Source organism: Andrographis paniculata, unplaced genomic scaffold (assembly GCF_009805555.1).
Source record: "Andrographis paniculata isolate CXL003 unplaced genomic scaffold, ASM980555v1 Contig21END, whole genome shotgun sequence".
Taxonomy (NCBI): Eukaryota; Viridiplantae; Streptophyta; class Magnoliopsida; order Lamiales; family Acanthaceae; genus Andrographis; species Andrographis paniculata.
This window is the reverse complement of record NW_026137502.1, coordinates 3073602-3101544: the sequence shown is the minus strand read 5'-3', so window position 1 is coordinate 3101544 and position 27943 is coordinate 3073602. Positions and strand designations below refer to the sequence as shown.

Sequence of the window (27943 nt, the reverse complement as noted above, 5' to 3'; positions counted from 1 at the left end):
TATATTATTATATTTAACTATAATAATTTTATTTTGTAAATATTTTTTTTCAAATGTATCTATTTTATCATTTATGTTTAACTAAAGAGTATTTTTTTTTAATAAAATATTTTCTAATTAAATATCAAACTAATCCTATTTTATTTCTTTTTTAATCTCACTAATATAAGGGGTAAAATCAACTCTATATTTCTTTATTATCTTATACATTTACAAAATATTAATATACCTAAATTTGCATGTAAAAGTCAAATTGATATTTTTCACTCGGACCCGTATAATTTTTAATAAAACATCAATCAAAATGCTATTTAAATAAATATCAAATCAATATTTCTTTTCAAATTAATTTCAAATTTCGCGAAATTCAAAACCCATATTAGTAAAAGTTAATATTGCTAACTGATCCATCAGATTATTTTGGAAAAAAACAATTAAATATAATGAATTTTCATTCCACGTCGGGTAATAGGTTTATATATTTCCATTTTATCTATGATTCTTACCCAATATTTTTGCCAATATCTACATAGATATTTATTTACATGCTAATCTGTTGAAAGAGTATTTGAAGTATATTACATGATAATTAATTTATTCCCAACTAATAATAATAATAATAATAACTAATAATAATAATAATAAATATAATAATAATAATAATATATTTATATTAAATGATGATAATAACAATATCGTGTTCTCGTCGTGCAGTCGGTTAATTCTTCAGTTCCAAACCACTCATAAATTCTCGTCCCTTTCCTCATAAATCATCGAAGAATTGTTCATCTCTTCCACCCAATAAATTCACGAAACTGAAATTCCCACAGATTCAAATGCAACCATAAAAGCAACCTGAGAATTTTCAGAAATCGAGGAGATGAGCCCGACCCGGCCGCAATCCCCACCCGACCCGTTTAAGGCATCCAAGGAGAAATCCGGCGACGCCCTAACCACATCCTTGAAGGCCGCGATTGCGATCATCTTATCCTTCTCTGTCTCCTTCGCTCTCTACACCCTTGTCCACGTCACCTCCGCCCGACCCGCTTTCTTCCGGTCGCCCGACCCGATACACCGCCAACAGAGACTCGGCTCCTCCGCCGCCGACGAACCGGCCACGAATATTTCCCACATAGCCTTCGGGATCGGCGGCTCGGCTCGGACGTGGCAGAGCCGGGGGCGCTATTCGGATCTCTGGTGGAAACCCGGCGCCACCCGGGGCTTCGTTTTCCTTGACGAAGAACCGGGCCGGGAGACCGGCCGGTTCAAAATCCAGCACCGGGTCTCGTCCGACTGGAGGCGGTTTAGGCACACGGCCGGGTCGGATTCGGCCGTTCGGATCGCCCGGATTGTGGCGGATTTGTTCCGTACTGAGTTGCCGGAGGTGCGGTGGCTGGTGATGGGGGATGACGACACCATCTTCTTCCCGGAGAACGTGGCGGCGGCGCTGGCGAGGTACGATCACCGGAAAATGGTGTACGTCGGCGGAAGCTCGGAGAGCGTGGAACAAGACGTGATGCATGCGTACGGCATGGCGTTTGGCGGCGGCGGTTTCGCAGTTAGTTATCCACTCGCGGCCGGTTTGGTGAGCGAGATCGACGGCTGTCTTGACAGGTACCATTATTTCTACGGCTCAGATCAGCGCGTGTGGGCGTGTGTGGCGGAGTTCGGTGTGGGATTGAGTAGAGAACCCGGTTTTCACCAGGTAACTTCGGTTCATGCATTTTGTTAAATTTGAATGATCCACGCCGTTCATCTCGCTAGCGAAAATGAACGGTGTAGATTCATCGTATGTTGTGTAGGAGTTTCACGCCGGTAGTCAAGTTGGCTGATTCCTACTACGGCCGGCTACCGGCTTTTTATGATGGACTGACACGTGTCATGTTGTGGAAATCTAAATGAGCACAGCTCACGCACACTACTCATTTGGGTTTCTGCCACGTGGCGGCTATATGTTCTAAGACCATGTATAAATAGGGGATGGGGTTTATAAGTATTCTTTTTAGAGTTAATCAATATTGAATAGGTAAATAAATAATTAAAAAAAAAATTGTTCATGTGTTATTGTATTATTTGATTTAAATTATTATATGTCATATTAAAAAAAAAAACCTGGAAATAAATAAATACAGTATATATTTTTGCACATATATATTCCACACACACAAGTCCACACGCAACTTAATTTCATTTAAAATTATACTAATCTTAAAATTCAATGCTCCGTAACGGCATATTTGTCTATTTTAATTAATTTAATGCTATATATAATAATTAATTACTGGACGTGTACGAAAAGGACAATCTTGTAGGTCTTTTCCAGAACTGACTAGGAATTAACCAATGACCTCATTCTTATGTTGAAATGCGATTCATGTGGATATTATTATTTATTAGAGAACTAAGACGACTTAGGATGCGTTTACCTATATTTTTCAAAAATAAAAATAACAATAATAATGATATAAAACAAGTGGTACTCATGTAAGGATATATATATATATATATTTTCTTTAAAGTAACGGTATTTTCTACTAATACCAGTATATTTTATAAATATTATTACTTTTATACTATACAATACTAGTAAAATTATTTTAATTTTTTTTACTCTGTACAAAAAGTAAACAAACCCCGTTTGGATTGGCTTTTGACGGGAGTTTTTGGCTTCTAATTATAAAAAAAGCAGTTTGCACCTGTTTATATTGGCTTCTGTCCAAAAGCATTTAGAAACACATTGAGAAAGTAGAAGTATTTTTCTGTTAAAATTACTGTTTTATCCTCGATGATAATAATGATAATGATAATAATAATAATAATAATATAATATTAAATTAAATAACTTATATATATTATATTTTAATACAATTTAAAAAATATAATTAATTTATGTATTATATTTGGATTAAAATTTAAAATTTAAATACTGAATGTAAATATGAGTATATAAATTTTTTAATTATACTTAAATTACTAAATATAATTAATAAAATTTAAAATAAATTATAAAATACAAATTATATAATATTATACTGTAATTTTATGTTTAATTGATATATTATTCTTAAATTAAAATTTTAAAATCTAAATAATCAAAATTTAAAATACATTTTTTATACTTTAATTTAAAATCTTTAAATATAATTTATAAAATTTAAATTAAATTATAAAAATGTTGTAGAAAAATACTAGTATTATATTAACCGCATGTCTTTTTAAATAATTTTAACAGTTTAAAAGCATAACGTCCAAATAATTTAAAAAATTGATTTTATAATAATTTATTCAAACATAAAATCGAAATCCAAACTAAACCTAAATAAATAAGAGACGGATAAAATATTATACTAGAAATTATTTTTACAACGAAAATATACTGTCAATCATTTCAAATCTCAAAATTCTAAATCCCAAACCAACGCATCCAATGTTTTTATTAAAGTTGCTGAGACTTATTTTGAAGATAATAAAAAACTTGTGTTTGAATTGTCCAGACCGACATTCGCGGCGATCCGTTCGGTCTCCTGTCGGCGCATCCGGTGGCTCCGCTGGCGTCGCTCCACCACCTGGACAACGTTAATCCGCTCTTCCCAGGCAAGACGCAGCTAGAATCACTGACACGTCTGTTCCAGGCGTACGAGTTCGATCCTTCTAGAACCCTCCAGCAGTGCTTCTGCTACCACGCCGACCGCCGGTGGTCGGTCTCCGTCGCCTGGGGCTACGCCGTCCAAATTTACCCTCTCTTCTTAACTCCGGCCGACCTGACCACGCCGGTCCTCACTTTTCAGACATGGCGGACCCGAAGCAACGGTCCTTTCACCTTCAACACTCGCCGTCTCGATCCCGACCCTTGCCGGCGACCGTTTGTCTTTTATATGGACTCTGTTAAGGATTCCGATTCCGGCGAGACATTGACGAGGTATCTTAAACTTGCAGAAAACCCTAACCCTCCACAGAACTGTGATCAAAGTTATGCACTTGCTATGGCTATTGAGGACATCCTCGTCTTCGCGCCAAAAATGGATCCTGGAGATTGGAAACAGGTTCAGGTTTGTTTTTATTTAGGTTTTGTTTTGGTTTTTATTTATTTGTTTGTTTATTTTGCATTTGTTGACTATATATCTTTGATGTTTTTAGTTGGTTTAATAATCATTAAAAAATTGCACAGAAAAGAGGAACTTATTTAAGGGGATAAAATTGAAAATATAAGTGTTTCATTTCAAGCATTATACATGTTTCGCTTCGATTGATTTTTATGTTGATTACGTCAAATCAATACTATCTAGCATATGCAATAAAAACAAACAACATATGTTCGATAGCAATGCTATAATTTTATGTAGTACACATGACATAATTTTATATAATACAATATATTATTGATTTTATCATGATATATATGTTCTTATACAGTATAATATATTATTGATTTCGTCACAATAAACATTTTTATACAGCACAAGACTAATATAAAATTTCATAGTACATACTTTCATATGACACATCATATTGTACTGTGTTGTAGTACATATAATCGAAACTACTGTCATATATATGGAGATGGTTAGGGTGCTGATATGAAAAAATTATCAGCACCATGATGATTTTTCAACTCAGCACACATTATATGTACAAACAACACAATATTATTATATACAACACATATTGTGTATAATAAATGTATGTGTTGTTTTTTTTTATAATAACAAGTGTGCTGTATAAAAATATGTCATGTTGCTAAAATAAACTGTTGTGTGTATTGTATGAGATTATAACATATGCTGTTAGTTTATATGCTGTTAGTTTATGTGTTGTGTTTGTATTATATTAACATATACAATGTGTTGTTTGTAATGATATTGTGTGTGCTGTTAGACAACACACGATGTGCTGTTGAGGTTATAGCATGTGTTCTTTGTTCATGTGATATATTTGTATTATATTAACACAACACACCATGTGCGGTTCAACAGCTGAATTTTTGCGCGTGTATATATATATATATATATATGTTGAGATGGTTGCAGTGATTAAACCCTAATTTTTGTGTGTCCTCCATTAATGATGATTGAAAGCTGTTTGTGTGACCGACCCACCCCTCCCAATAAGTCAATGTAATTACATGACTTAATCGACTTGTAATTTATGGATGAATTAATGTGCAGAGGCCAAGAAGGCATTGCTGTGAGATCATTCCAACAGGAAATAATACCACACAGACTGCTGGAACGTTGAGGATTCGAGTGAGAAAGTGTAAACCTGCAGAAAGGATATCCATTTGATCATCCTTCTGTAAGGCTTTTGTCTTTTTTCTTACACTGCACCAATATATATATATATATATTGATTGATTAACTGTTTGTAAATAATTAATTATTCAAATATTGTGATAGCACTGATCGGATTTTTTTGGCATTTTTATTTATTTTGTGACAACCCAATATCATATTATTATTATTATATTAAAAGATCTTGACTTTGTTAAAAAAAAAAAAAAAAAAAAAAACTGGGAAGATGTTGGTGCAGAGTGGGCATTGACATTGAGGAATAAGTCGAAGAGAATTTATGTTGCTTGACGACAAATTAAAATGTTTATATTATGGCGGTGTTATATCTTGTTGATTATGTAGAGAATAATTCAGCAATATTTTAATTTTTCTATGTAGTTGGATCAATTTATATTTACTCAGTTTGTACTAGTTTTCCAGTCGCAGTCGAATCCAAATTGTAATAAGTTTAGACAAGAAAGAACCAATTTATTGATAATGAATCCAAATTGTAATAGGCAAGACAAGAAAGAACCAAAGATTGATAATGAAACCCAATGGGATGTGAACTACCTTCACCTAATTCTCCTGTGTGGCGCAGTCCCATACACCACCGGAGTTTTATGAAATTGCGCCAAATCTTTCGTATTTTTAAAACTGCCTCAAACTTTCTCGTGGTTTCATAAACTATGCCTCTAATCCTCTTCCCGGTTCTTATTTATAGATATTTGACATAAATGCGTCCAAACTGCGAATAATTTTTAGAATCTCAATTTTTAAACCCCTAAAATTAAAAATATATTTATTTTTCTTATATTTAGCCTAAAAATACAGTAAAAATAAAATCTTAAAATCCGATAAAATAACTATTTTTGAGTATATTTACTATTTTTTCAAACTAAACATAAAAAACAAATATATTTGTAATTTTTTTAGGAGTTTATAAATTGATATTTTAAAATTTATTTGCAATTTGGGCGCATTTAGGTCAAATACCATTAAATAAGAACAACCGAGAGATTAGACGAGAGTTTGGTTTTGTGCAATTTAGCCTTTATTTATTTTTACCTTAACAGCAAATAAATAAATATATTGAAGGCCATAAGGTTCACATAATATAATACTTATATATATATATATATTTTAAATGTGGAATCCGCAGTTATTACTCGACGAGTGCGTTTTTGGTAAATCTCTGATTCACTACAAATTAGGTCCGATAAGACAAGTTACACTACACAAACATGTGACAGAGATTTGGAGACGTCGGAATTTGAACCCATAACCTATTCATCTCTACACCACGAGACCATCTTATGGGAGCTATATGCAATATATATATATATTATAATAAAATTTGTTTTTAAATAAACTGATAGCATAGAAAATTACAAGAGTTTATAAGGCACTATAATTACAAGCAATACCTACCCATAAGGTGTGAATCTTCATTCCAATATAGATCAAAAGGCAAAGCCCAATCCAAAATACTTGAGTTAGGTCAAATTTAAAACCCAAACCAAATATAAACTCACAAAAGAGAAAAAAAAAAAAAAAAAAAATCCAAATAGCCCTAAACACCAACCAAAACAATCTCAAGTCAAACAAACCAAATTAACATGTTTGGTAAGAAATGACGTAGGATCATAAAGTTTTATTAAATTCGATCTGAGGTTTACTCGATTCGGCGAATAAAATTGTAACACCCTCAGTTGGCTCATACTGGAAATGCTACCGCCACACTGCATCATGAGGTCGTCACCTCCTACTTCGGGCCTCACAACACAGTGTTAAGGCTAAAATTAATTATATAAGCATTTTATTATTTCCAAAAAAAACAAGTTTATAAATATTTACAAAAACATACTCCCAAAACGGGAGGTTTTTCTAGTTAGAATTTACATATAATACATCAGATACAGTTCACTCATTCAGCCCGTCTTTCTATCTCCCGAGACGTCCCCTGTCCCGGAGGTGCCATGCGTACCTGAATCAAATATTTTTCTTAAAAGCAGTCTAGAATTAAATCCATTTTAAGAACTAACATAAAATATGCCATGCCCATACTGAAATAATGTAACAATAATGTCAAAATCGACAACTCATGCACATATACCCATATACATATGTCAAAGTGAGCAGCCGGAATAACCTCGGCTCCATAATAACGGCTCACTAGACTATCATCAATAAATAGCCGGAAAATCCTCGGCTCAAGGAAGGACCTGGTAAACCCATAATAATATAACGGTCACCGGTCACTTCCATATACCCACCATACAACTCCCGCAATCAATACATGGATAGCCGAGCGTTGTCGCCATTAACCACAAGACACCCCATAGTCTGTGATAGCGAAGATAGGACCCTCCTGTCTAGCCCTACCCCGTGTAACGTAGTAGAATCCGTGCAACCTGGAATCACCCGAAGGAAACCCGGAAACTCTACTCCTCCTCGCACGCCCTAACGGGATCGTGTTTGGAGTTTGGCATATGATCCTAAACTACCGGTAGACCTCACTAGTAGCTACTCCAATGAGTGGAACAACACCGAACACGAATGATTAGACCAAATACGTCTCAACTGCAATGGGTCTAATCCCTGAATGACCGTGCGACTAAGTCACCCAGTTGTCCGACTACTATCGTCCACTATCGCCAAAGTGTTACGGTACATCGGGGTCGAATATCCTAACCCCAGATGATGCCCTCGCCTAGCACTACCGCACACGGCGACTAAACGATAGATCCATAAAACATATCCGATAAATCGTGCGATGTGTGCAGCATGTCAATAAGTGAATTTAATGAAAAGGGCTGGTGAGACGGCCCACCTATCCTCCATTTCATAAATTCACCAACACGATCAAATACGTATATCAAATATCGTAAAGCGAAGTTTCACACATGCATATATACACACATATATACATATATAGATGCACTGACCAAATGATTCCACATAATATCATATCAATATCAGAATCAGAATCACATGCAACATAAATACCTAATTTCTTAAAATTAGATTTAATTCCCTACTGCTTACCTCCTACCGATACTTTCTGGATTTTTATAACTTCACCCAAATCTCCTCCAACGTACACCTGTCCCATTATTTACTCAAATCAGATGAGCTTTATGCTTATTCTCAGGAGCTACCTGCTTATTCAAAAGCTAATTTCTATAATTAACTCGTCGGGCTCCAAACTTTTATATTTAGTAGAATATGATATTCTAGCTATAAAATCCTTCTACCTCATAATATTTATATTGCCCGATTATTAAATAAAAATACGCAAAGGTATGAACAAGCAGGCAGGTGCGATATACTGCCTTTTTTATTCGACTTGGATTGGTACGAAATTCTCAAAATATAACGTCGGCGCTACGAATAGGCTATTAGCTAAAGAAATTCATCGATTAAATAGCTAAATAGCCAATTTTGAATTTTTGAAGAATTTCTAATTTAATACTCCAATATCAAAATTCGTATTAAAATTTATAATCGGACTCTACGAATAGCAAGGAATACCATACCCAAGTCGGAATTGGAATCGGATGGCTAAATCTTTTTCTTTCTTTTTTTTTTTTCTCCTTTCTTCTCCTTCACGTTTCTTCCTCTGCCTTCCTTCGCTTCGCAGGTAAGTTTGCTTGTTTTTCTTTACTTAATAAATATATTTATATTATATTATATTATTATTATTATATATTATATTATATTATATTATACTATTATTAATGTTATTATTATTATTATTATTAACATCTTTATCCTCTTTATTTATTTATTATATTATATTATTAAATTATATATTATATTTTTATATTTATCCTTATCGATATTTATCCATTTAACAGTCTTTTCAATCATAATCAACATATAAAATATGAATAAGATTTATCCCAAAATATTTAATTTCTTGATTCCAAAATATTATAAAATATTTATTTGCTATAATAATATTATTTTATAAACTCCAAAATCGGAGTATTACAATTCACTCCCCCTTAAAAGATTTCGTCCTCGAAATCTAAACTCAAACGCATAATAACACTACTCAATTAAACAAATGTGGGTATGCTTTGAACATCTCTTGTTCTACTTCCCACGTGACCTCTTCTGCTCCATGCCGGGACCACATTACTTTCACCATACGGATATCTCGATTCCTCATGGTTCGGACCTTTGTGTCCATGATCCACAGAGGCTTTTCTTCATACGAAAGATCTTCATTCAGCTCTATCTCATCTGGAGATAAAATATGAGAAGGATCTGCGACATACCTACGAAGCTGAGATATATGAAACACATTATGGATACGCTCCATAGAATTCGGAAGTGCCAACCGATAAGCCCAATCACCAACTCGATCGACAATTTCATAAGGTCCAACATAACGCGGACTCAATTTTCCTTTAATCCCAAACCTTCTAATACCTTTCATTGGGGATACTTTCAATAAGACAAAATCTCCACTTTGAAATTGACCCTCACGTCGGGCTCTATCGGCATAACTCTTTTGACGATCTTGAGCTGCCTTCATCTTTTCTCTGATAATTCGAATCTTATTTTTCGATTCCTCAATCATTTCCGGACCCAGTATCAGTCGATCACTCATATCGTCCCAACTCAAAGGAGTTCTGCATTTTCGACCATAAAGAGCTTCAAAAGGAGCCATTCCGATACTTGCTTGATGGCTATTATTATATGAAAATTCCACTAAATCCAAGTGGTCTTCCCAACTCCCTTGAAATTCCATAGCACAAGCTCTTAGCATATCTTCCAGAATACGGATAGTTCTTTCTGACTGACCATCAGTCATAGGATGGAATGCAGTACTCATATGCAACTGAGTACCAAAGGCTTCCTGCAATTTTTGCCAAAATCGAGATTGAAAACGTGGATCACGATCTGATATGATCACCTCAGGAATACCGTGTCGTTTAACCACATAATGAACATATAATTTGGCTAATTTCTGCATACTCCAAGTCATACGTACTGGAATGAACACTGCTGACTTGGTCAATCTGTCTATAATCACCCAAATTGCATCTGTTCCCGACTTTGACCTTGGAAATCCTGTTACAAAATCCATTGCGATAGAATCCCATTTCCAGAGTGGAACTTCTAAAGGTTGTAGCAACCCCCTTGGTCTATGATGTTCTGCTTTTACCTTTTGACAATTTAAACATCGTGCAACAATTTGGCTACATCCTTCTTCATGCCCTTCCACCAAAAATGTTGACGTAGGTCATGATACATTTTATTTCCCCCCGGATGCACTGAGTATGGTGTATTATGAGCCTCACTCATAATCTGCTCTTTCAAATCATTTCGATCCTTTGGGATACACCACCTCCCGTGAAATCGAGGACTCCCATCTGGAGCAATATTAAAATTTTGAGTCTGACCGTACTGAACTTTCACTGCAAGCTCAACCATTTTATTATCTTCCATTTGAGCCGCTCTAATGCGATCATAAATTTCAGGCTCAACTTGTATCATTTGCAAATATCCCCGAGTCATACCCCGTCCAAGTACCTCAATTTCCATCCGCGCTAAATCTTGGCACAGTTCATCAGCAACCGACATGAAGCCCAAGTTATGCCTTGGTTTTCGACTTAAGGCATCGGCTACAACATTTGCTTTGCCTTCATGATACACAATTTCAAGATCATAATCCTTCACCAATTCTAACCATCTTCTTTGTCTTAAATTCAATTCTTTTTGGGTGAAGATATATTTCAAACTTTGATGGTCAGTAAATATTCTGCAATGGGCTCCATAAAGATAGTGTCTCCAAATCTTCAAAGCAAACACAACTGCTGCCATTTCCAAGTCGTGTGTCGGATAATTCTCTTCGTGAGGTTTTAGTTGTCGTGATGCATAAGCAATAACTCTTTGATTCTGCATTAAGACACATCCCAATCCCTGCTTCGAAGCATCACTATACACTTCAAAATCCTCACCTTCCACTGGTAAAGCCAAAATTGGCGCTGAAGTTAATCGATATTTCAATTCTAAAAAGGATGACTCACACTCGTGATCCCAGTTAATCTTTGCATCCTTTTTCAGCAAATTAGTTAATGGTTTTGCAACCTTCAAAAAATCAAGAACGAATCGCCGATAATATCCTGCCAAACCCAAAAAGCTTCTTACTTCTGATTGATTGGTAGGTCTTGGCCAATCCAAGATTGCCGCCACTTTAGAAGGATCTACTGAGATACCCTTTCCAGAAACAACATGCCCCAAGAAAGCAACCTCCTTCAACCAAAACTCGCATTTGGATAACTTGGCATATAACCTTCTTGCACGCAATATGTTTAATATTACATGCAAATGTTTTGCATGCGTCTTTTTATCTGGGGAATAGACCAAGATATCGTCAATAAATACCACCACAAACTGATCGAGGTATGGTTGAAAAATTCTATTCATCAACTCCATAAACGCAGCCGGGGCGTTAGTCAACCCAAAGGACATAACCGTGAATTCATAATGCCCGTATCTAGTCCGAAAAGCTGTCTTCGGAATGTCATGCTCTGCAATCCTTAGCTGATGATATCCAGATCTCAAGTCAATCTTTGAGAATATAGTTGCACCTCTCAGTTGATCAAATAGATCATCAATCCTCGGAAGAGGATATTTGTTCTTCACCGTGACTTTGTTCAGTCCACGGTAGTCAATACACAACCTCAAACTTCCATCTTTCTTTTTCACAAATAAAACTGGAGCTTACATCCAAAGTGACATACTTGGATAAATATATTCATTGTCCAACGATTCATGAAATGACAACTTAACCATGGGGAGCTCAAGGGTACTATCTGATGTGGGATTCTTATCACTCCGCCACACTTAAAACATGTCAATGGAACTTTATCACAACGGGTACCTGAATGACTTGTTCCACAATGTCGACAAACAACCCCCGATTGTTGAAACCTCTCTTGACTCGGTTCATTAATCGAAATCCCCTTATACGATGGCCCAGACCTAAACATTTGCCACCATTTCTTTTTACCCTTGGGTTCATCCTCCACTTTAGCTTTTCCCTTATCTCGAACCTGATGTTGATAACCTATTTCCTTCTCACTCTCCTTTTGTCTGACTTCCTGCTTCTGATAAAATCGGGCAGCACGCTCGTAAGCCTCATACAATGAACTGATATCCAACACCGCTAAAGCTTCTTGAATTCTGTGTTGCAACCCGTCTACAAAATGGTCAATTCTGTCTCGCTCACAGGAAAAGTAGTCAGGAACATACATCTCCAACTCATTAAACTTCACAAAATAATCCTCAACTGACATCGAGCCCTGCTTTAAGTCCAGCAATTCTTGCTTCTTCGCTTTTCGAATATGCGACGGTATAAACCTAGCCTTTAACTTTGCTTTAAATTCATCCCAAGTCATATCCACTTGGTCTACACCTGCAGCTTCTTCACCTAACCACCACCGATTTGCTCGGCCTTCCAAGAAATAGGCTCCAATATTAACTCGTTGATCTGGCGGAACCTGAACAACACGAAATATCTTTTCCATCTTTTCAACCCAAAACTCAAGGACTCCTGGCTCCACTGAACCAGAATATGTTGGTGGGTTATGCCGCATCACAGCATCAATGAAACTACTCTGTTGAGGCATCATCGCGGCCATAAACTGCCGAAAGAAATCCTGACTAGGTGCCTCTGTTGGTACATGCGCTGGCACAGGATACTGTGACTCATCAGACGAAGGGTCAAACTCTGGGCCTTGAATAGCCCTACGTACACCACCACCTCGAGAATTCGACATACTGCCCCCAATTTTTCCTGATTCAATATCAATTCAGCACACAGCTAAACCAAGCATAACAATAAAAGATAGATCACATTAACATGAATGCACCCGCAAAACCCAAACCTCACCAAACCAATTCAATATCATTATTATTTTCAAAACCTTTTTAATTCAAAGAGCCAAAATCTATCAAACCTAGGCTCTGATACCAACTTGTAACACCCCCAGTTGGCTCATACTGGAAATGCTACCGCCACACTGCATCATGAGGTCGTCACCTCCTACTTCGGGCCTCACAACACAGTGTTAAGGCTAAAATTAATTATATAAGCATTTTATTATTTCCAAAAAAAACAAGTTTATAAATATTTACAAAAACATACTCCCAAAACGGGAGGTTTTTCTAGTTAGAATTTACATATAATACATCAGATACAGTTCACTCATTCAGCCCGTCTTTCTATCTCCCGAGACGTCCCCTGTCCCGGAGGTGCCATGCGTACCTGAATCAAATATTTTTCTTAAAAGCAGTCTAGAATTAAATCCATTTTAAGAACTAACATAAAATATGCCATGCCCATACTGAAATAATGTAACAATAATGTCAAAATCGACAACTCATGCACATATACCCATATACATATGTCAAAGTGAGCAGCCGGAATAACCTCGGCTCCATAATAACGGCTCACTAGACTATCATCAATAAATAGCCGGAAAATCCTCGGCTCAAGGAAGGACCTGGTAAACCCATAATAATATAACGGTCACCGGTCACTTCCATATACCCACCATACGACTCCCGCAATCAATACATGGATAGCCGAGCGTTGTCGCCATTAACCACAAGACACCCCATAGTCTGTGATAGCGAAGATAGGACCCTCCTGTCTAGCCCTACCCCGTGTAACGTAGTAGAATCCGTGCAACCTGGAATCACCCGAAGGAAACCCGGAAACTCTACTCCTCCTCGCACGCCCTAACGGGATCGTGTTTGGAGTTTGGCATATGATCCTAAACTACCGGTAGACCTCACTAGTAGCTACTCCAATGAGTGGAACAACACCGAACACGAATGATTAGACCAAATACGTCTCAACTGCAATGGGTCTAATCCCTGAATGACCGTGCGACTAAGTCACCCAGTTGTCCGACTACTATCGTCCACTATCGCCAAAGTGTTACGGTACATCGGGGTCGAATATCCTAACCCCAGATGATGCCCTCGCCTAGCACTACCGCACACGGCGACTAAACGATAGATCCATAAAACATATCCGATAAATCGTGCGATGTGTGCAGCATGTCAATAAGTGAATTTAATGAAAAGGGCTGGTGAGACGGCCCACCTATCCTCCATTTCATAAATTCACCAACACGATCAAATACGTATATCAAATATCGTAAAGCGAAGTTTCACACATGCATATACACACACATATATACATATATAGATGCACTGACCAAATGATTCCACATAATATCATATCAATATCAGAATCAGAATCACATGCAACATAAATACCTAATTTCTTAAAATTAGATTTAATTCCCTACTGCTTACCTCCTACCGATACTTTCTGGATTTTTATAACTTCACCCAAATCTCCTCCAACGTACACCTGTCCCATTATTTACTCAAATCAGATGAGCTTTATGCTTATTCTCAGGAGCTACCTGCTTATTCAAAAGCTAATTTCTATAATTAACTCGTCGGGCTCCAAACTTTTATATTTAGTAGAATATGATATTCTAGCTATAAAATCCTTCTACCTCATAATATTTATATTGCCCGATTATTAAATAAAAATACGCAAAGGTATGAACAAGCAGGCATGTGCGATATACTGCCTTTTTTATTCGACTTGGATTGGTACGAAATTCTCAAAATATAACGTCGGCGCTACGAATAGGCTATTAGCTAAAGAAATTCATCGATTAAATAGCTAAATAGCCAATTTTGAATTTTTGAAGAATTTCTAATTTAATACTCCAATATCAAAATTCGTATTAAAATTTATAATCGGACTCTACGAATAGCAAGGAATACCATACCCAAGTCGGAATTGGAATCGGACGGCTAAATCTTTTTCTTTCTTTTTTTCTTTTTCTCCTTTCTTCTCCTTCACGTTTCTTCCTCTGCCTTCCTTCGCTTCGCAGGTAAGTTTGCTTGTTTTTCTTTACTTAATAAATATATTTATATTATATTATATTATTATTATTATATATTATATTATATTATATTATACTATTATTAATGTTATTATTATTATTATTATTAACATCTTTATCCTCTTTATTTATTTATTATATTATATTATTAAATTATATATTATATTTTTATATTTATCCTTATCGATATTTATCCATTTAACAGTCTTTTCAATCATAATCAACATATAAAATATGAATAAGATTTATCCCAAAATATTTAATTTCTTGATTCCAAAATATTATAAAATATTTATTTGCTATAATAATATTATTTTATAAACTCCAAAATCGGAGTATTACAAAAATAAAGAAATTAAAAGTTGGATCAAGTGCAACACTTATGCTGAAGGCTTAGAAATTAATTATTTTTATTTTGTATAATTAAATGTTATTATTAATATAAATATTAATTAATTTTAATGAATTTCAGCACAGATGCTGATCTTCTCCATAAAAATTAATGTGGAAAGCTCAGTTATTCTCATATAAAAATTTGTACTTCAATGTAATGAAATTTATAGAGGAACTGATTCTAAATGATACACAAGAGACAAGAGGTATTTAAATCCAAATGTCACGAATAATTCTAGAATCTAGATTGTTTTAAATTATGTTGTATTAATATAAATTAATATCTATTATAGATACGAGAATTTAGGATTGTATAACCATCAAATAATTAAGAATATATTAGTTAAAATAATAATCGTATAATAAAAATAATTTTAGATTAAAATAATTAATTAGTCTAACTAAAATTAAAAAATTATAAATTTAGAAAATTAAAATGAAATTAATATGTATAATTATTATTATTATTTTTTAAAAAAGTGACATAATAAGTGAGATAAAGGTGGACATAGGACAGAGAAAATATATTTTTGTATTATATAAATTTATAATATTTTTAAAATACAAAATACATATCTATTATATTTGTATTAATACATTTATAAAATCAAATTTAATTTTTTTTTATCAAATATATTAAATTTATACGGAAAAATTACTTATAATTTACTTCTAGTTTGAAAATTTTGCACTATATTATTTTGTAATGTAAAAATTGTAAGAAAGCCCTCATATTTTAAAAGTTATTGTACAATTTTTTCTAAAAATTACATAAAACCTCCTTTTTTTTTTTTTTTTTTTTTTTTTTTTTTTCTTGAATCCTTCAAAACTCAGAAATTGTTTCTGACCCGAAAGAATATACAAAATTTGAATGCTTTTTTTCTTTCTTTTTTTTTTTTTTTTTTTTTTTCATAACATAATAGTATTTTGTAAAAGTATTTTACTTCGTATTCACAATATTAGAAAAAAAAAAATAGATTAAGAAGATATTACAGAAAATATATATATAGTGCGAATGTGTGATGGCCATCGTCATCTCACGTCGCCCTTTTTAAACCTCACGTCGCCTAACAAACTACCCCCACCCCACCCCACCCCCAGAACCCATTATTGTAGTTTGCTAGATCCATTCTGGTTTCACCCAAACCCTAGCTAGCAAGCTTACCTCAAAACCATCTGTAAGTTCAACCCTTGGAATATTGTTTGAAATTATCATTTCATTTCGAAACTAAATCAATCTTTAGGTTTTGTTAGATCCAGGGTCAGAATTGTTTGCCCCTGTTGTTCTTTATTGCTGAAGAATGAAGGTACTGTAAATGTTAAAAGACTAGGAATCGTTCGTAAATCGTAAACACTCTACGATTTTTTAGTTACCTTTCTTAAGTGAAAATGCTTAACTGTTAGGGTTTTACTGTAATTTTTTATTTGAAGAGAGAAACTATGGCGGCGGAAGAAGAATTGGTGGCGAGCAAATGGTGGATTGTGGCAGGGAACAATTCCGCAGCAAATGTAGCAATCGAGGAAGACAATAACTTCTCCAGAGATCTAGCGATGCCGGCGCCGGCGTCAGGCTCCGGCGGGCGGCGCCGCCGTGGCCGTCCGCCGGGTTCCAAAAACAAACCTAAACCGCCGATCGTCGTCACTAAAGAAATCCCCAATTCTCTTCGGAGTCATATTTTCGAAATACGCAGCGGCGGCGACGTCTGGAAAAGCATCGCCGCCTACGCGCGGCGGCGCCACTACGGGGTGTCGATTCTGAGCGGCAACGGGACAGTCTCCGACGTGACGCTGCGGAGGCCGGCGGCGCCGGGAGGAGCGATTTATCTCCAAGGAAGATTCGAGATCCTATCCTTATCGGGGACGTACTTGCCTCGCCCGTCGCCGGCCGGCGCCGGCGGGTTGACAATTTTCTTGTCCGGGGAGCAAGGGCATGTCGCCGGCGGCGAAGTGATCGGCGCATTGACGGCGGCAGGACCGGTTGTGGTTGTTGCAGCCACTTTCGAGACCGCGGCATACGAAAGGTTGCCTTTGGAGAATGAATATGAACACGTCGCCGGAGAAGAAAACCGATTGCTGCCGGCGCCGCCGCCGTCAAGTCCTCCGTACAATTCAGGGTCTGATCGGAAGTGGGAAATGCGTCGTTTGGAATCCTGAGTGTGTGATTACCAATGAATATTAATTATTACTGTTTGTCATTTATTACTCTTTAAGTAGCATCATATCATCGTATTGATTCGAAACCCTAATTTGCAATCAATTTTGAAATTAATGAGTATGTTATATTGAAATTCTAAATATTACTCTTTGACAGAATTTTGAACTTTTGATCTTTTCTTCGACTTAATATACGACCAAAAATATTAAATTCATCCATTCTTCAACCAACATTGAATCATTTGTTCAAATCTGCGACTTTTCGACGAAAAATGCTTTGAAGTACATAAAGAACAATGCAAAATATAGAAAGATTTACCTTTACTTCAATCTAACCAAAACTCCTATTTGTAAAGGAGTGGTAGTATCGGCTTCCTTTTGGAATGGTGTCACGTGGCACGTTCCGATTGGCCCATGAAAAAATTTTGTAATCTTTCATTTCTCGTCGGATTCTATTTTTATTTGATTGCACATTTTTCGTCAAGATCATTTCATTTTCGGAAGATATTATTTATAATACTTCATTTATTGATAAAATTTACTTCCTCCGTCCAATTTAATTTGTCAACTGTTTATATTTCCGCATTTCCCACATAATGTCATTTTTTTTAAAAAAAATATAATTATACACTTTAATTACATTTTAAATTTTATAATTTATAAATTTGTTTTATTTTAATTAAATTATTTAGTCATTTTAATATCTATAATTATTTTTATTAAATTGTAATTATTTTTACTAATACACTTTTTAATTAATTACTAAAGTGGACAGAGGGAGTATTTAATTTATTGCCAAATCTATTTAATATTTGTACTATAATTTCTATTTTAAGCATATTTACATTAGTCGTTGATATTTATAATACAAAAATTAATATATATATGCATAATTAAAAATCATAGTATTTTATTTTATTAGAATTTTATTTTATATTTAATTGAATTTAGACATTTATTTTTAATAAATAAAAATTTAAGAAGTTTTACATAATAAATAAAACATCAAATATTTTAACATTTATATTAAAACACAGAATATTATCCATTAAAAAAAAAAAAAAGAAAGAAAAAAAGAGTTCTTTTTTTTTTTGGGCTGGACTCTATTTTTTTTTTTTAATCTAACTTCCAACCTTCATCCATCTTTACATTGGGCCTCCTCAATCTTAGGTAGTTATGTATAATATATATATATATCTTTACATTTTTATTATATTATTATTATTTTTATTTTTTTGAGTGGATAACAGAACCTACACAAAATCTAAAAAATATATAAAATGATAACAATAATAAAAATTGTTAACGTTTGTTTTTTGTGTGATTCTTTCAGTTTTAAATTAAAGAATTAAGAAAGTTTGTAGATATGGAGGAACAACGACGGGCTCAACTCAAGATTTGTTTGTATATTAATTAATCAAGTGCAACTATTCAAATTGAATTGAACCCACAAAATTATGTATGTGTCATATTCATGGAAACTTTCCAGAAATAAATAAAAAAAAAAAGATACTACAATTCACCAAAGGCCAAAATAAAATTAATTAAGCAAAGCCCAATTGAAAAAACAAAAAGAATAGTCTAGTAAGTCACCAAAAGCCAAGAGGTGTAGGACAAAACTAAACCCCATAATTGAAGAGTGACTGACTGGTAAGAAAGCACAGTGTACAAGAGAAGGTGTGGAGAAGATGAGAAGTGAATTTGTAGCCTCAGGACAGGACAGCAGTGGATAATGTCAAACCACAAGGCGCCACGTGGCAAGAAGGAAATCTTGTTTGTGTGGCCATGGCTTCCCATCTGCGTTCTGCTCTCTCTCTCTATATATAAAACCTTCACTGCACCAACCAAAGAGAAATCAATAATAATATATCCATACTATACATCTTCTAATTTGCAGTTGCAGTTGCAGTTGCAGTTGCTTCCAGTGACGACATCCATGGCGGCTGCCTTCTCCACCGTCGGTGCTGTCAACCGTGTCCCTGTACGTATATCTATCTGTCTTCATGGAATTATCTTATTGTTTTACATGATGTGAGATAGCTTTAGCTTAGCTTAGCTTCCAATTGTTGATGTTGTGTGTTTTAAGAACTTGATCATCAAGTAAGATTAATTAATTCTATCTAGATTGATTAATTGTTGAAATAATATTTGATAAATAATTTATTATATTGATAAATATTTTAAGGAAGATACAAATATTTTTCAAATTAATCAACAATTAATACCGACTTTACTATGTAGCTATATTTCGATCTTGCCAACGAAGGTGAAGCTGATACAATAAATATATAAGCGCGATCTATAAAAGTCTCAATAAACTTTTGTATTAACGACAGTGCCATTTTCTTTTCATATATTTAAAAGAATTATTAGTATAATAAAATAATTAACAATAAAGTAATACTCCATCTCCATCTATGGGAATTCAAAATACCATTTTTATTTCACATTTCAAAATAATCATACACTAATCAAAATATTTTTAATTTTTATTTAAATCACAGATATACTATTACACGTATAATTATTTTATACATAGAGTGCAAAAATATTAAAATTTCTTACATATTTCTACTAATATATAATTGTACTATTATTTTTTAATTATTACAAAATTCCAAAAGATTCATTTGAAATAAAATGATTAACATCAAAAGATGAACTCAGATTATTTATGTGTCAATTCTAAATTTATATGCATGCAGCTGAACTTGAACGGAAGCGGAGGCGGAGTAGTCTCAACATCATCGTTCCTCGGAATCACCTCTCTAAAGAAGACAAACTCAAACCTTCCCGGCGGGAAGGTGGTGTCCTCCTCCGGCAATGGCAACTTGAGGATAGCGGCGATGGCGGACGACGTGGATGAGAAAAAGCAGACGAGCACGGACAGGTGGCGGGGGCTGGTGACGGACGTGTCTGACGACCAGCAGGACATCGCCCGAGGGAAGGGGGTCGTGGACTCGCTGTTCCAGGCCCCCACGGGGATGGGTACCCACGACGCTGTCCTAAGCTCCTACGAGTACCTCAGCCAGGGCCTTCGCCAATACGATTTTGACAATACAATGAGCGGATTCTACATCGCCCCGGCTTTCATGGACAAGCTCGTCGTCCACATCACCAAGAACTTCATGACCTTGCCCAACATCAAGGTTTGCTCACCTCCTGTAATTGATTAATTGCTATGTGATCCATCAATTTGAAGTAATTAATGTACAGGTCCCTCTGATTCTGGGCATCTGGGGAGGTAAAGGTCAGGGCAAGTCCTTCCAATGTGAGCTTGTTTTCGCCAAGATGGGCATCAAGTAAGTCTCTTTGATTCAATGATTGTCCATAGACATCACATTATGTAATTACAGAAAATATATAGTTTGAAGTAAGGTAACATGGGGGCGCAAATTTGACCCAATCAAATAAGCATTGTATTAACATATGTTATAACATTAATATGTTACGATAATATATAATATATGTTCACTTCTTTTCTTACACGATCAAATTAGCAGTCAAAAACATGTATTGTCCGTACATTTTCAATAATCAGAATTGATCGAGTCAAATCAACATTAATAATCGAGCCGTAATTAATTAACAAACTATCAAATGCCAACGCAGCCCGATCATGATGAGCGCCGGAGAGCTAGAGAGCGGGAACGCCGGCGAGCCGGCGAAACTAATCCGGCAGCGGTACAGGGAGGCAGCGGACCGTATCAAGAAGGGAAAAATGTGCTGCCTCTTCATCAACGACCTCGACGCCGGCGCCGGCCGGATGGGCGGCACGACCCAGTACACGGTCAACAACCAGATGGTCAACGCCACCCTGATGAACATCGCCGACAACCCCACCAACGTCCAGCTCCCCGGAATGTACAACAAGGAGGAAAACCCCCGCGTCCCCATCGTCGTCACCGGCAACGACTTCTCCACCCTCTACGCCCCCCTCATCCGCGACGGCCGGATGGAGAAGTTCTACTGGGCCCCGACCCGGGAGGACCGGATCGGGGTCTGTAAGGGGATCTTCCGTACCGACAACATTCCCGACGAGGCTGTCGTCAAGCTCGTCGACACCTTCCCCGGACAGTCGATTGATTTCTTCGGCGCCGTCAGGTCGCGAGTTTACGACGACGAGGTCCGGAAGTGGATCTCCGAGGTCGGAGTCGACGCCATTGGGAAGAAGCTTGTGAACTCCCGGGAGGGCCCGCCCACGTTCGAGCAGCCGCGGATGACTCTTGAGAAGCTCCTGGAGTACGGCCACCTGCTGGTCCAGGAGCAGGAGAATGTTAAGAGGGTCCAGCTCTCTGATAAGTACCTCAAGGACGCTGCACTTGGAGATGCCAACAAGGATGCCATGGAAAGGGGAAGCTACTACGGTCCGTCTCTCTCTCTCTCTCTATACTCTTTCTCTCTCTATTTATATGTATATACATATATATGTATGTATAGAATCCGCCATGAATGTAGCTTGATGTGCAGGGAAGGCAGCGCAGCAGGTGGGAATACCAGTGCCTGAAGGGTGCACGGACCCCAACGCCAAGAACTTTGATCCGACGGCCAGGAGTGACGATGGAAGCTGCGTCTACAATCTCTGAACGTACGATCATCATCATTATTACATACATAGATAGAGCAGCAGCAGCAGCCTGGATCGGTCTGTTTGGGTATTAATTTTGTGAGTGGGTACCTGATCCATCGTCTGAATTTGGATTATTCATTGCTGATGTGTCTTGTTCGTGTATGGTCTGGTCTGTCTCCTACCTCTGTCAATTGGACTACTACTACTCCCCAACTGGTTTGGTTTTCTTAAGATTGTAAGATGCCAAATTATAAACATATTTCTTTTAATTCCAATACATGGATGACTACAAGCCTTGCCCGCCTGCCTTTTATTACATAATTTGCTCTCTTTATAGTATTCATTAATTGTGTTGGGATAATCAAAGATCAAAGATTTAAGAGACACATATTGAGGAATGTGTAGGAGTTTAACAATTACTTCATCTTTCAATTTTCTTACTTTCATAATACATGGGATTGTTTGATCTATCTACCAACTGTCAGCGTGCAATTGAATTTATTTAGAAATATTCTGGTGTTGTTTTGTTGTTCGTTATTCCTACAGTTTGGTTTTGAAAGAATTTGGAACTAACAAAAAAACTTTATCCCGAATAATCAACATTGGTGAAAAAAGCAAATCTTGATGCAAACACGTAAACATTTACAGGCAATCCTTTTGGGAAAAATCACAATAACAAAAGAACACATTCAATATCACGTAATAAAGTAAAACAAAATGCAAACATACTTCTTTTAAGACTTGGTCCAAATGAAAATCACCATAACTTAACAATAAGCAAGCTGAGTTGCAGTTGGACCACCTACCCTGTGTTGAAAACAAGCAAGGTAGTTGGCTAGAATTGATTTCGCTCGTGGGATTCACACGATAATATACATGTAATTGACCAAATTAGACAAGGGTAGTCGCACATATAGAACAAAGAGCAAACCAGAACCGGAAAAAAAGACAATGCATTAACAGTGTGTTAAGAACATACCTGTGAGAATGAATGCTTTATCAGGGATGAAGTCGAGCTTCAGCTGAAAAGGTCCAACTAATGGCTTCCACTGCTTTAAGATTATGCTTTCAATTTTCGAACATATATAGACAGACGATTAATAGTTTTTCTTTTTCAACTGCAGTACCAACTTAGATAACAGCTGATAGTCAGGACAGCAACACAAGTAAACTCAAAAAATGTAAACTACACAAACAGCGATAATGCATAACTTCACAAACCAGCAAGAATCAATATTTCACCGGGCAATTAATTGTACAGTCATGCGTCAACAAACACAGATTCAATAACTAAGCTTCACTCCATGTAGAAACAGAAATATTCTCAAATGATTGAATTAGGTAAAGATTTCAAGCAGCATGGGAATTGTAAGAAAATGAGATTTAATCATCTGAATGTTTACTAGAATTCAACCTTCTGATTCCTGGACACAAAATGGGGTGCAATTTTGAGACCCTTATTCTACATGTAAACATCCCCAGAAAATCGTAATGTTCATTACGGACAAAGAGCCTCAATGCCACACAGACGTTATGCATATGACCTACATAATCTGTACAAAATGTCCAAACTCACTCAGAGAGCAAGTTCCATGTAAACTATGAGCACAGGGTGTAATGCCCATAACTTGGTCAATAAATTAATCTCGAATTTGCAATGCACACTCTACCTCTGCCTGTGAGAAAAACCAGATTGGTATTGGCAAGAACCTAATTTTGGCCTACGTTCTCATCTCCATTTTCGTCCTCAGTTTCTTTCACCACCTCAAAAATTTCAAAATCATCAAATCCTGCAAATTGAAAGCAAGTGAAATGACTTCAGAGATGCATTGATTTCATAGTCTATGCCTCTAAGCAAAATAGCAAGTTACCTGAACCCAGTGCATCGTAGTCATCGGCCTGTTCTCCTAAGAGTGTGACATTACCTAAAGGTGGATCAACAGTCATCCACTCCCCAGAGCCCTCCGAGCCTAACTCTTTTTCCAGGACCCAATCTTCAGCAATATCCATGTGCTCATAAGAAATTGGGTCTGATGTTTCCTGATGCTTGTTGCTCAGACCCCTTCAATGAAAAACAAAGATTATATATGAAACTTTGCTTCTGAATTTTCTTAGTTTGTCATATACAACAAAGCTTATCTTATACTCACATTTGCTTCATCATCATGCTATATTGAACGAAAACAAGGTCACTGAGTCGTTGATGCTCCAAGGAATTTTTCCTCTCATGCATTAAGTCAAGAGGAATTTTACTTGGCTTACTCCGGACCAAGCAACAAGTTTGACTGAGAATGCGGGTGGCCAGGCGAGCCAAATTGGGGCAACTTCCAGCATATGCTAGCCACCACTCAGCTATATTCACACAATTGATGATTGTTAGTTGCAGAACAAAACCATATTAAGTATTGACAATGTCAAGAAAGCTTCTAACAGAAGAACAATATCAACTTTTTTTCAGCAGTCCATCATCAGCATATTAGATCTCTTAATATTGGGGCCAGTCAGCTTCTAATTTGCATATAAAACTACGGAATATGACATTACCAACCATCTTTAATTCACACAGTAATCGGTAAAGGCATGAAATTTTGAATAATCAAGGATAACAATATGTTCAGATTAATAAATAACAACCACATGAACAATAAAAAGTTGGGTAACTAAAAAGCGGATTGAATCGCTTGATATTGATTTATCATAGATTGTTTCTTATAAATTGAATCAAACATAAGTTTAGCCTTAATAATATAAATTACAAACTATACAGGGCCAGAGTAGATCCAGAAGTTTGGGGGAGGAAAAGTTCGAAGAGGTGATCTCATTCAAATTATTTCCAATTTTATACAATTAATTAATGCACAACATTGAGTTTACAAAATATGAAATCAAAAGAGGACTTACTGGGAAGTAAAGTGTCCCTAGCTCTGATAGCCATCTTCCGACCAAAATCTCCTGTACTGCCATGGTAAGAAGCAGTTTCCTTCATTATTTTATCTTGAATCTTAGCATCAGGAACCAGTTTCTCTATGCAATCATATACTAGCGACCGAATGTGGAGATGTGCATCTCCTTCAAGACTAAAAAAGAATTTTGGGTTCAAATAGAAACCTGCTGCAAGAAGTGGATGTCGCTGAAGTTCCCATCGACGATCTATGATATTCCAATAAACTGAATACTCTTCCTTTCTAACAAGTTCCTTTTTAATGGCTTCCTTGGCTCGATATAGTCCAGCATAGACATATCCCATAGAAGGCCTCTTTTCACTAGTAACTATTCTCAATAGTCGCAAGAGTGGATCCGATATATGTGCGAGCAAAGTACAAGAAGTCCAGAAGGACGGGCTACTAATCGAGTCTAACACTGCAAAGCCTTCTGGTTTCTTTGAGAAAGAGCTTTCCATCCACTCCTCAGAAGTAACCATCGACTGCAGATTATGCTTGATACTCACCATTCTTTTCAATGTCAAAAAATCAGTAGTAGCACGTGTATCTCCCAGATCAACTAAATCCAGTCCAAATGTGTATCGCCTCATCATGTTCAAGACATTACTGTTAGAGTAAATATATCTTGAGATGGATTTTGCTTGGTCCAGAGTCATCTTCACCGTTGGAAGTTCTCCTATATCCTCAAGTATAGAATCAATACAACGACCAGCACAAGGGGTCCAAAATACAGTAGGAAAAGTGTCAGTAAGTCTTTTACCGGCTATAACATATCGCTCTTCATTGCTGGTTACCACTTGCACCACGTTTCTTAGCCCAACCTCTTCCACGGTTTCTTTTAGCAATTCATAAAGGGTATCAGCAGAGTCTATTGCTTGTGATATATCAGCTGACCTCAGAAATATGGTTCCTTCAGGGCTATAGACCGTAAAGTTGACAAAGGTTTTACCCCTTCCGGAATTCCACTCATCCACCAAAATTGAGCATCCAGTTTTTCCCCAAGACCCAGTGCACTGATCAGTATCATATCTTGCTTCATGAACCAAATTCTTCAAAACCCACCCCCTTAGATCATGGTAGGAGGGACCAACAACTCCAGCACCCTGTGATGCAATTGCATCGATCATTGGCTGAAAGTAAGGAGATTTAGTGGCCTCCATGGGCAATCCAACATCACAAAAGAACCTACCAACTGCCATATTAACTGTATTACTATTTTTCTTTGGGGTTGCAGGTGGAGGAAAACTAGCCAAAACAAGAGCATTAGAATTAATCACATCAGGTGCTTTCCTAATCCTCCCTTTCTTCTTTCTTCCTATGGGTTTACCACTTTCACCTTCTTCTCTATTCACATACACATCGGCATCGTTCTCAATCATTTCAGGAACAGGAAGCAAAGCAATATCAGCAGTCAAGCTACACGAATTGTTCGCTACCTCAACACCACTGGGCCCAGGATTATCAAATCCTGTCACCTCCTCAGAAAGTTTCTGTTTCTTCCTCTTCTTCACTGCAACCCCATTCAGGCTCTCGATCATCTGGAGCCTCACATCATGTTGAACTCTCAAACAAGTGGCGGCATTTCCTTTCTGCCCCGCCAGATGTTCTTTAATACGATGAATCCCCCCACCCTTAAATATCTTCCCACAGTATATGCATTTTAGCTGAACCTTGTCCCCATTCTTAAACATCTGGCAGTGCTTCCATGCTGGATCATGCTTTTGCGAGGTCACGGCTACTGGTTCCATATCAGAATCCATTCCGTAAACCTATCTCCAAACAGGAACAACATCATCATCAAATCTTGGGGAGTAGTTAAAAATCTCCTCCAAAACATATTATCCAAAAATAACGTAATACAACAAAAAGCCACAAAGCCCATAAGCCAAACGAAACAAAACAATTCGCAACATGTAAACATGCTACGGTATTAGTGTCAATGCAGCAAAGCACGTACGAACACACACCCCACACATCAAAAGATAAAAATAACAAGTCATGAAATAGAAGACTCTCGTCGCACAGTAACACACACACAATGTCGAGCTGTACGAGAAATCAAATGGGTGTAAAGTAAAATCGAGAAAGAATGCAGGAATCGGCGAAAGAGAGAAAATTCGGTCGAGGGAGAGAGCTTACTTGAATTGGATCGCCCCAAATCTGTGGTCGAGTCGAAATCGATTCGAGTTAGGAACTAGGGTTTTTTGGGGAGAGTATATATAGAATGGTCAAGAGTCGAATGGACAACCGGATAGACCGGTCAGGCTAACGGCCTTTCACCTCTCTCCCCACCCCACCCCTTAATAATAATTTATTTATTTATTTATTTAAAGCATGGTAATTAGGAAAATTGAGTAAGTATGTGAAATTGTATAATTAAATAACTCATTAATCAAGATGAAGAATTTCTTCTTATTTTTTTTTAAGGCATGGTAATAGGGAAAAAAAATGAGTAAAATTATTTATTTTTATTTTTATTTTTATTTTTTATATATAGGAGTATTTATTTGTTAATATATTTATTATTTATTTTAAAATATATATAGGGTTGGTTCTCTTACTAAATTTACTTATATTTTTATCAATTTTTTTTTTCTAAAAAATATTAAATTACACACTATTTTTTATTTTTTATATTATATCAAAATTAATTTTATATTC

At 36.2% G+C, this 27943-nt stretch overlaps 5 protein-coding genes and 1 long non-coding RNA gene across 8 annotated transcripts; 3 read left to right on the top strand and 3 right to left on the bottom strand.

The window, feature by feature from the left end:
• Window positions 1-719: 719 nt before the first annotated feature.
• LOC127244968 (uncharacterized) lies at window positions 720-5446 on the top strand. Of its 2 annotated transcripts, none has more exons than XM_051265594.1 (3): window positions 720-1705; window positions 3495-4043; window positions 5166-5446. In XM_051265594.1, exons 1-3 carry the CDS (start codon window positions 881-883, stop codon window positions 5280-5282), a joined length of 1491 nt encoding a protein of 496 aa, XP_051121551.1. In that variant the 5' UTR covers window positions 720-880; the 3' UTR covers window positions 5283-5446. The 2 variants fall into 2 exon arrangements, with proteins under 2 accessions (XP_051121551.1, XP_051121550.1); XM_051265593.1 differs by having other exon boundaries at window positions 3495-4049; window positions 5166-5445.
• A 1441-nt stretch (window positions 5447-6887) lies between these two features.
• Window positions 6888-8855, bottom strand: LOC127244730 (uncharacterized). Its single transcript, XR_007837325.1, has 3 exons — window positions 8807-8855; window positions 8316-8373; window positions 6888-7254 (listed from the first exon to the last, which is right to left on the bottom strand). It is a non-coding gene; the product is annotated as an uncharacterized LOC127244730 (long non-coding RNA).
• A 1899-nt stretch (window positions 8856-10754) lies between these two features.
• Window positions 10755-15204, bottom strand: LOC127244729 (uncharacterized). Its single transcript, XM_051265209.1, has 3 exons — window positions 15107-15204; window positions 14616-14673; window positions 10755-13083 (listed from the first exon to the last, which is right to left on the bottom strand). Exon 3 carries the CDS (start codon window positions 13064-13066, stop codon window positions 11990-11992), a length of 1077 nt encoding a protein of 358 aa, XP_051121166.1. The 5' UTR covers window positions 13067-13083; window positions 14616-14673; window positions 15107-15204; the 3' UTR covers window positions 10755-11989.
• Window positions 15205-16719: 1515 nt separating this feature from the next.
• LOC127244998 (AT-hook motif nuclear-localized protein 29-like) lies at window positions 16720-17862 on the top strand. Its single transcript, XM_051265635.1, has 2 exons — window positions 16720-16923; window positions 17048-17862. The coding sequence occupies exons 1-2, from the start codon at window positions 16918-16920 to the stop codon at window positions 17768-17770; spliced, it is 729 nt and encodes a 242-aa protein (XP_051121592.1). The 5' UTR covers window positions 16720-16917; the 3' UTR covers window positions 17771-17862.
• A 1726-nt stretch (window positions 17863-19588) lies between these two features.
• LOC127244788 (ribulose bisphosphate carboxylase/oxygenase activase 2, chloroplastic-like) lies at window positions 19589-22615 on the top strand. The gene is made up of 5 exons (XM_051265286.1): window positions 19589-19751; window positions 20476-20919; window positions 20987-21072; window positions 21383-22137; window positions 22241-22615. The coding sequence occupies exons 1-5, from the start codon at window positions 19707-19709 to the stop codon at window positions 22354-22356; spliced, it is 1446 nt and encodes a 481-aa protein (XP_051121243.1). The 5' UTR covers window positions 19589-19706; the 3' UTR covers window positions 22357-22615.
• Window positions 22616-23706: 1091 nt separating this feature from the next.
• On the bottom strand, window positions 23707-27531 carry LOC127244787 (uncharacterized). Of its 2 annotated transcripts, XM_051265285.1 has the most exons (6): window positions 27422-27531; window positions 26043-27051; window positions 25242-25958; window positions 24491-24692; window positions 24212-24402; window positions 23707-24130 (listed from the first exon to the last, which is right to left on the bottom strand). In XM_051265285.1, exons 2-6 carry the CDS (start codon window positions 27040-27042, stop codon window positions 24051-24053), a joined length of 2190 nt encoding a protein of 729 aa, XP_051121242.1. In that variant the 5' UTR covers window positions 27043-27051; window positions 27422-27531; the 3' UTR covers window positions 23707-24050. The 2 variants fall into 2 exon arrangements, with proteins under 2 accessions (XP_051121242.1, XP_051121241.1); XM_051265284.1 differs by having other exon boundaries at window positions 25242-27051.
• Window positions 27532-27943: the final 412 nt, after the last annotated feature.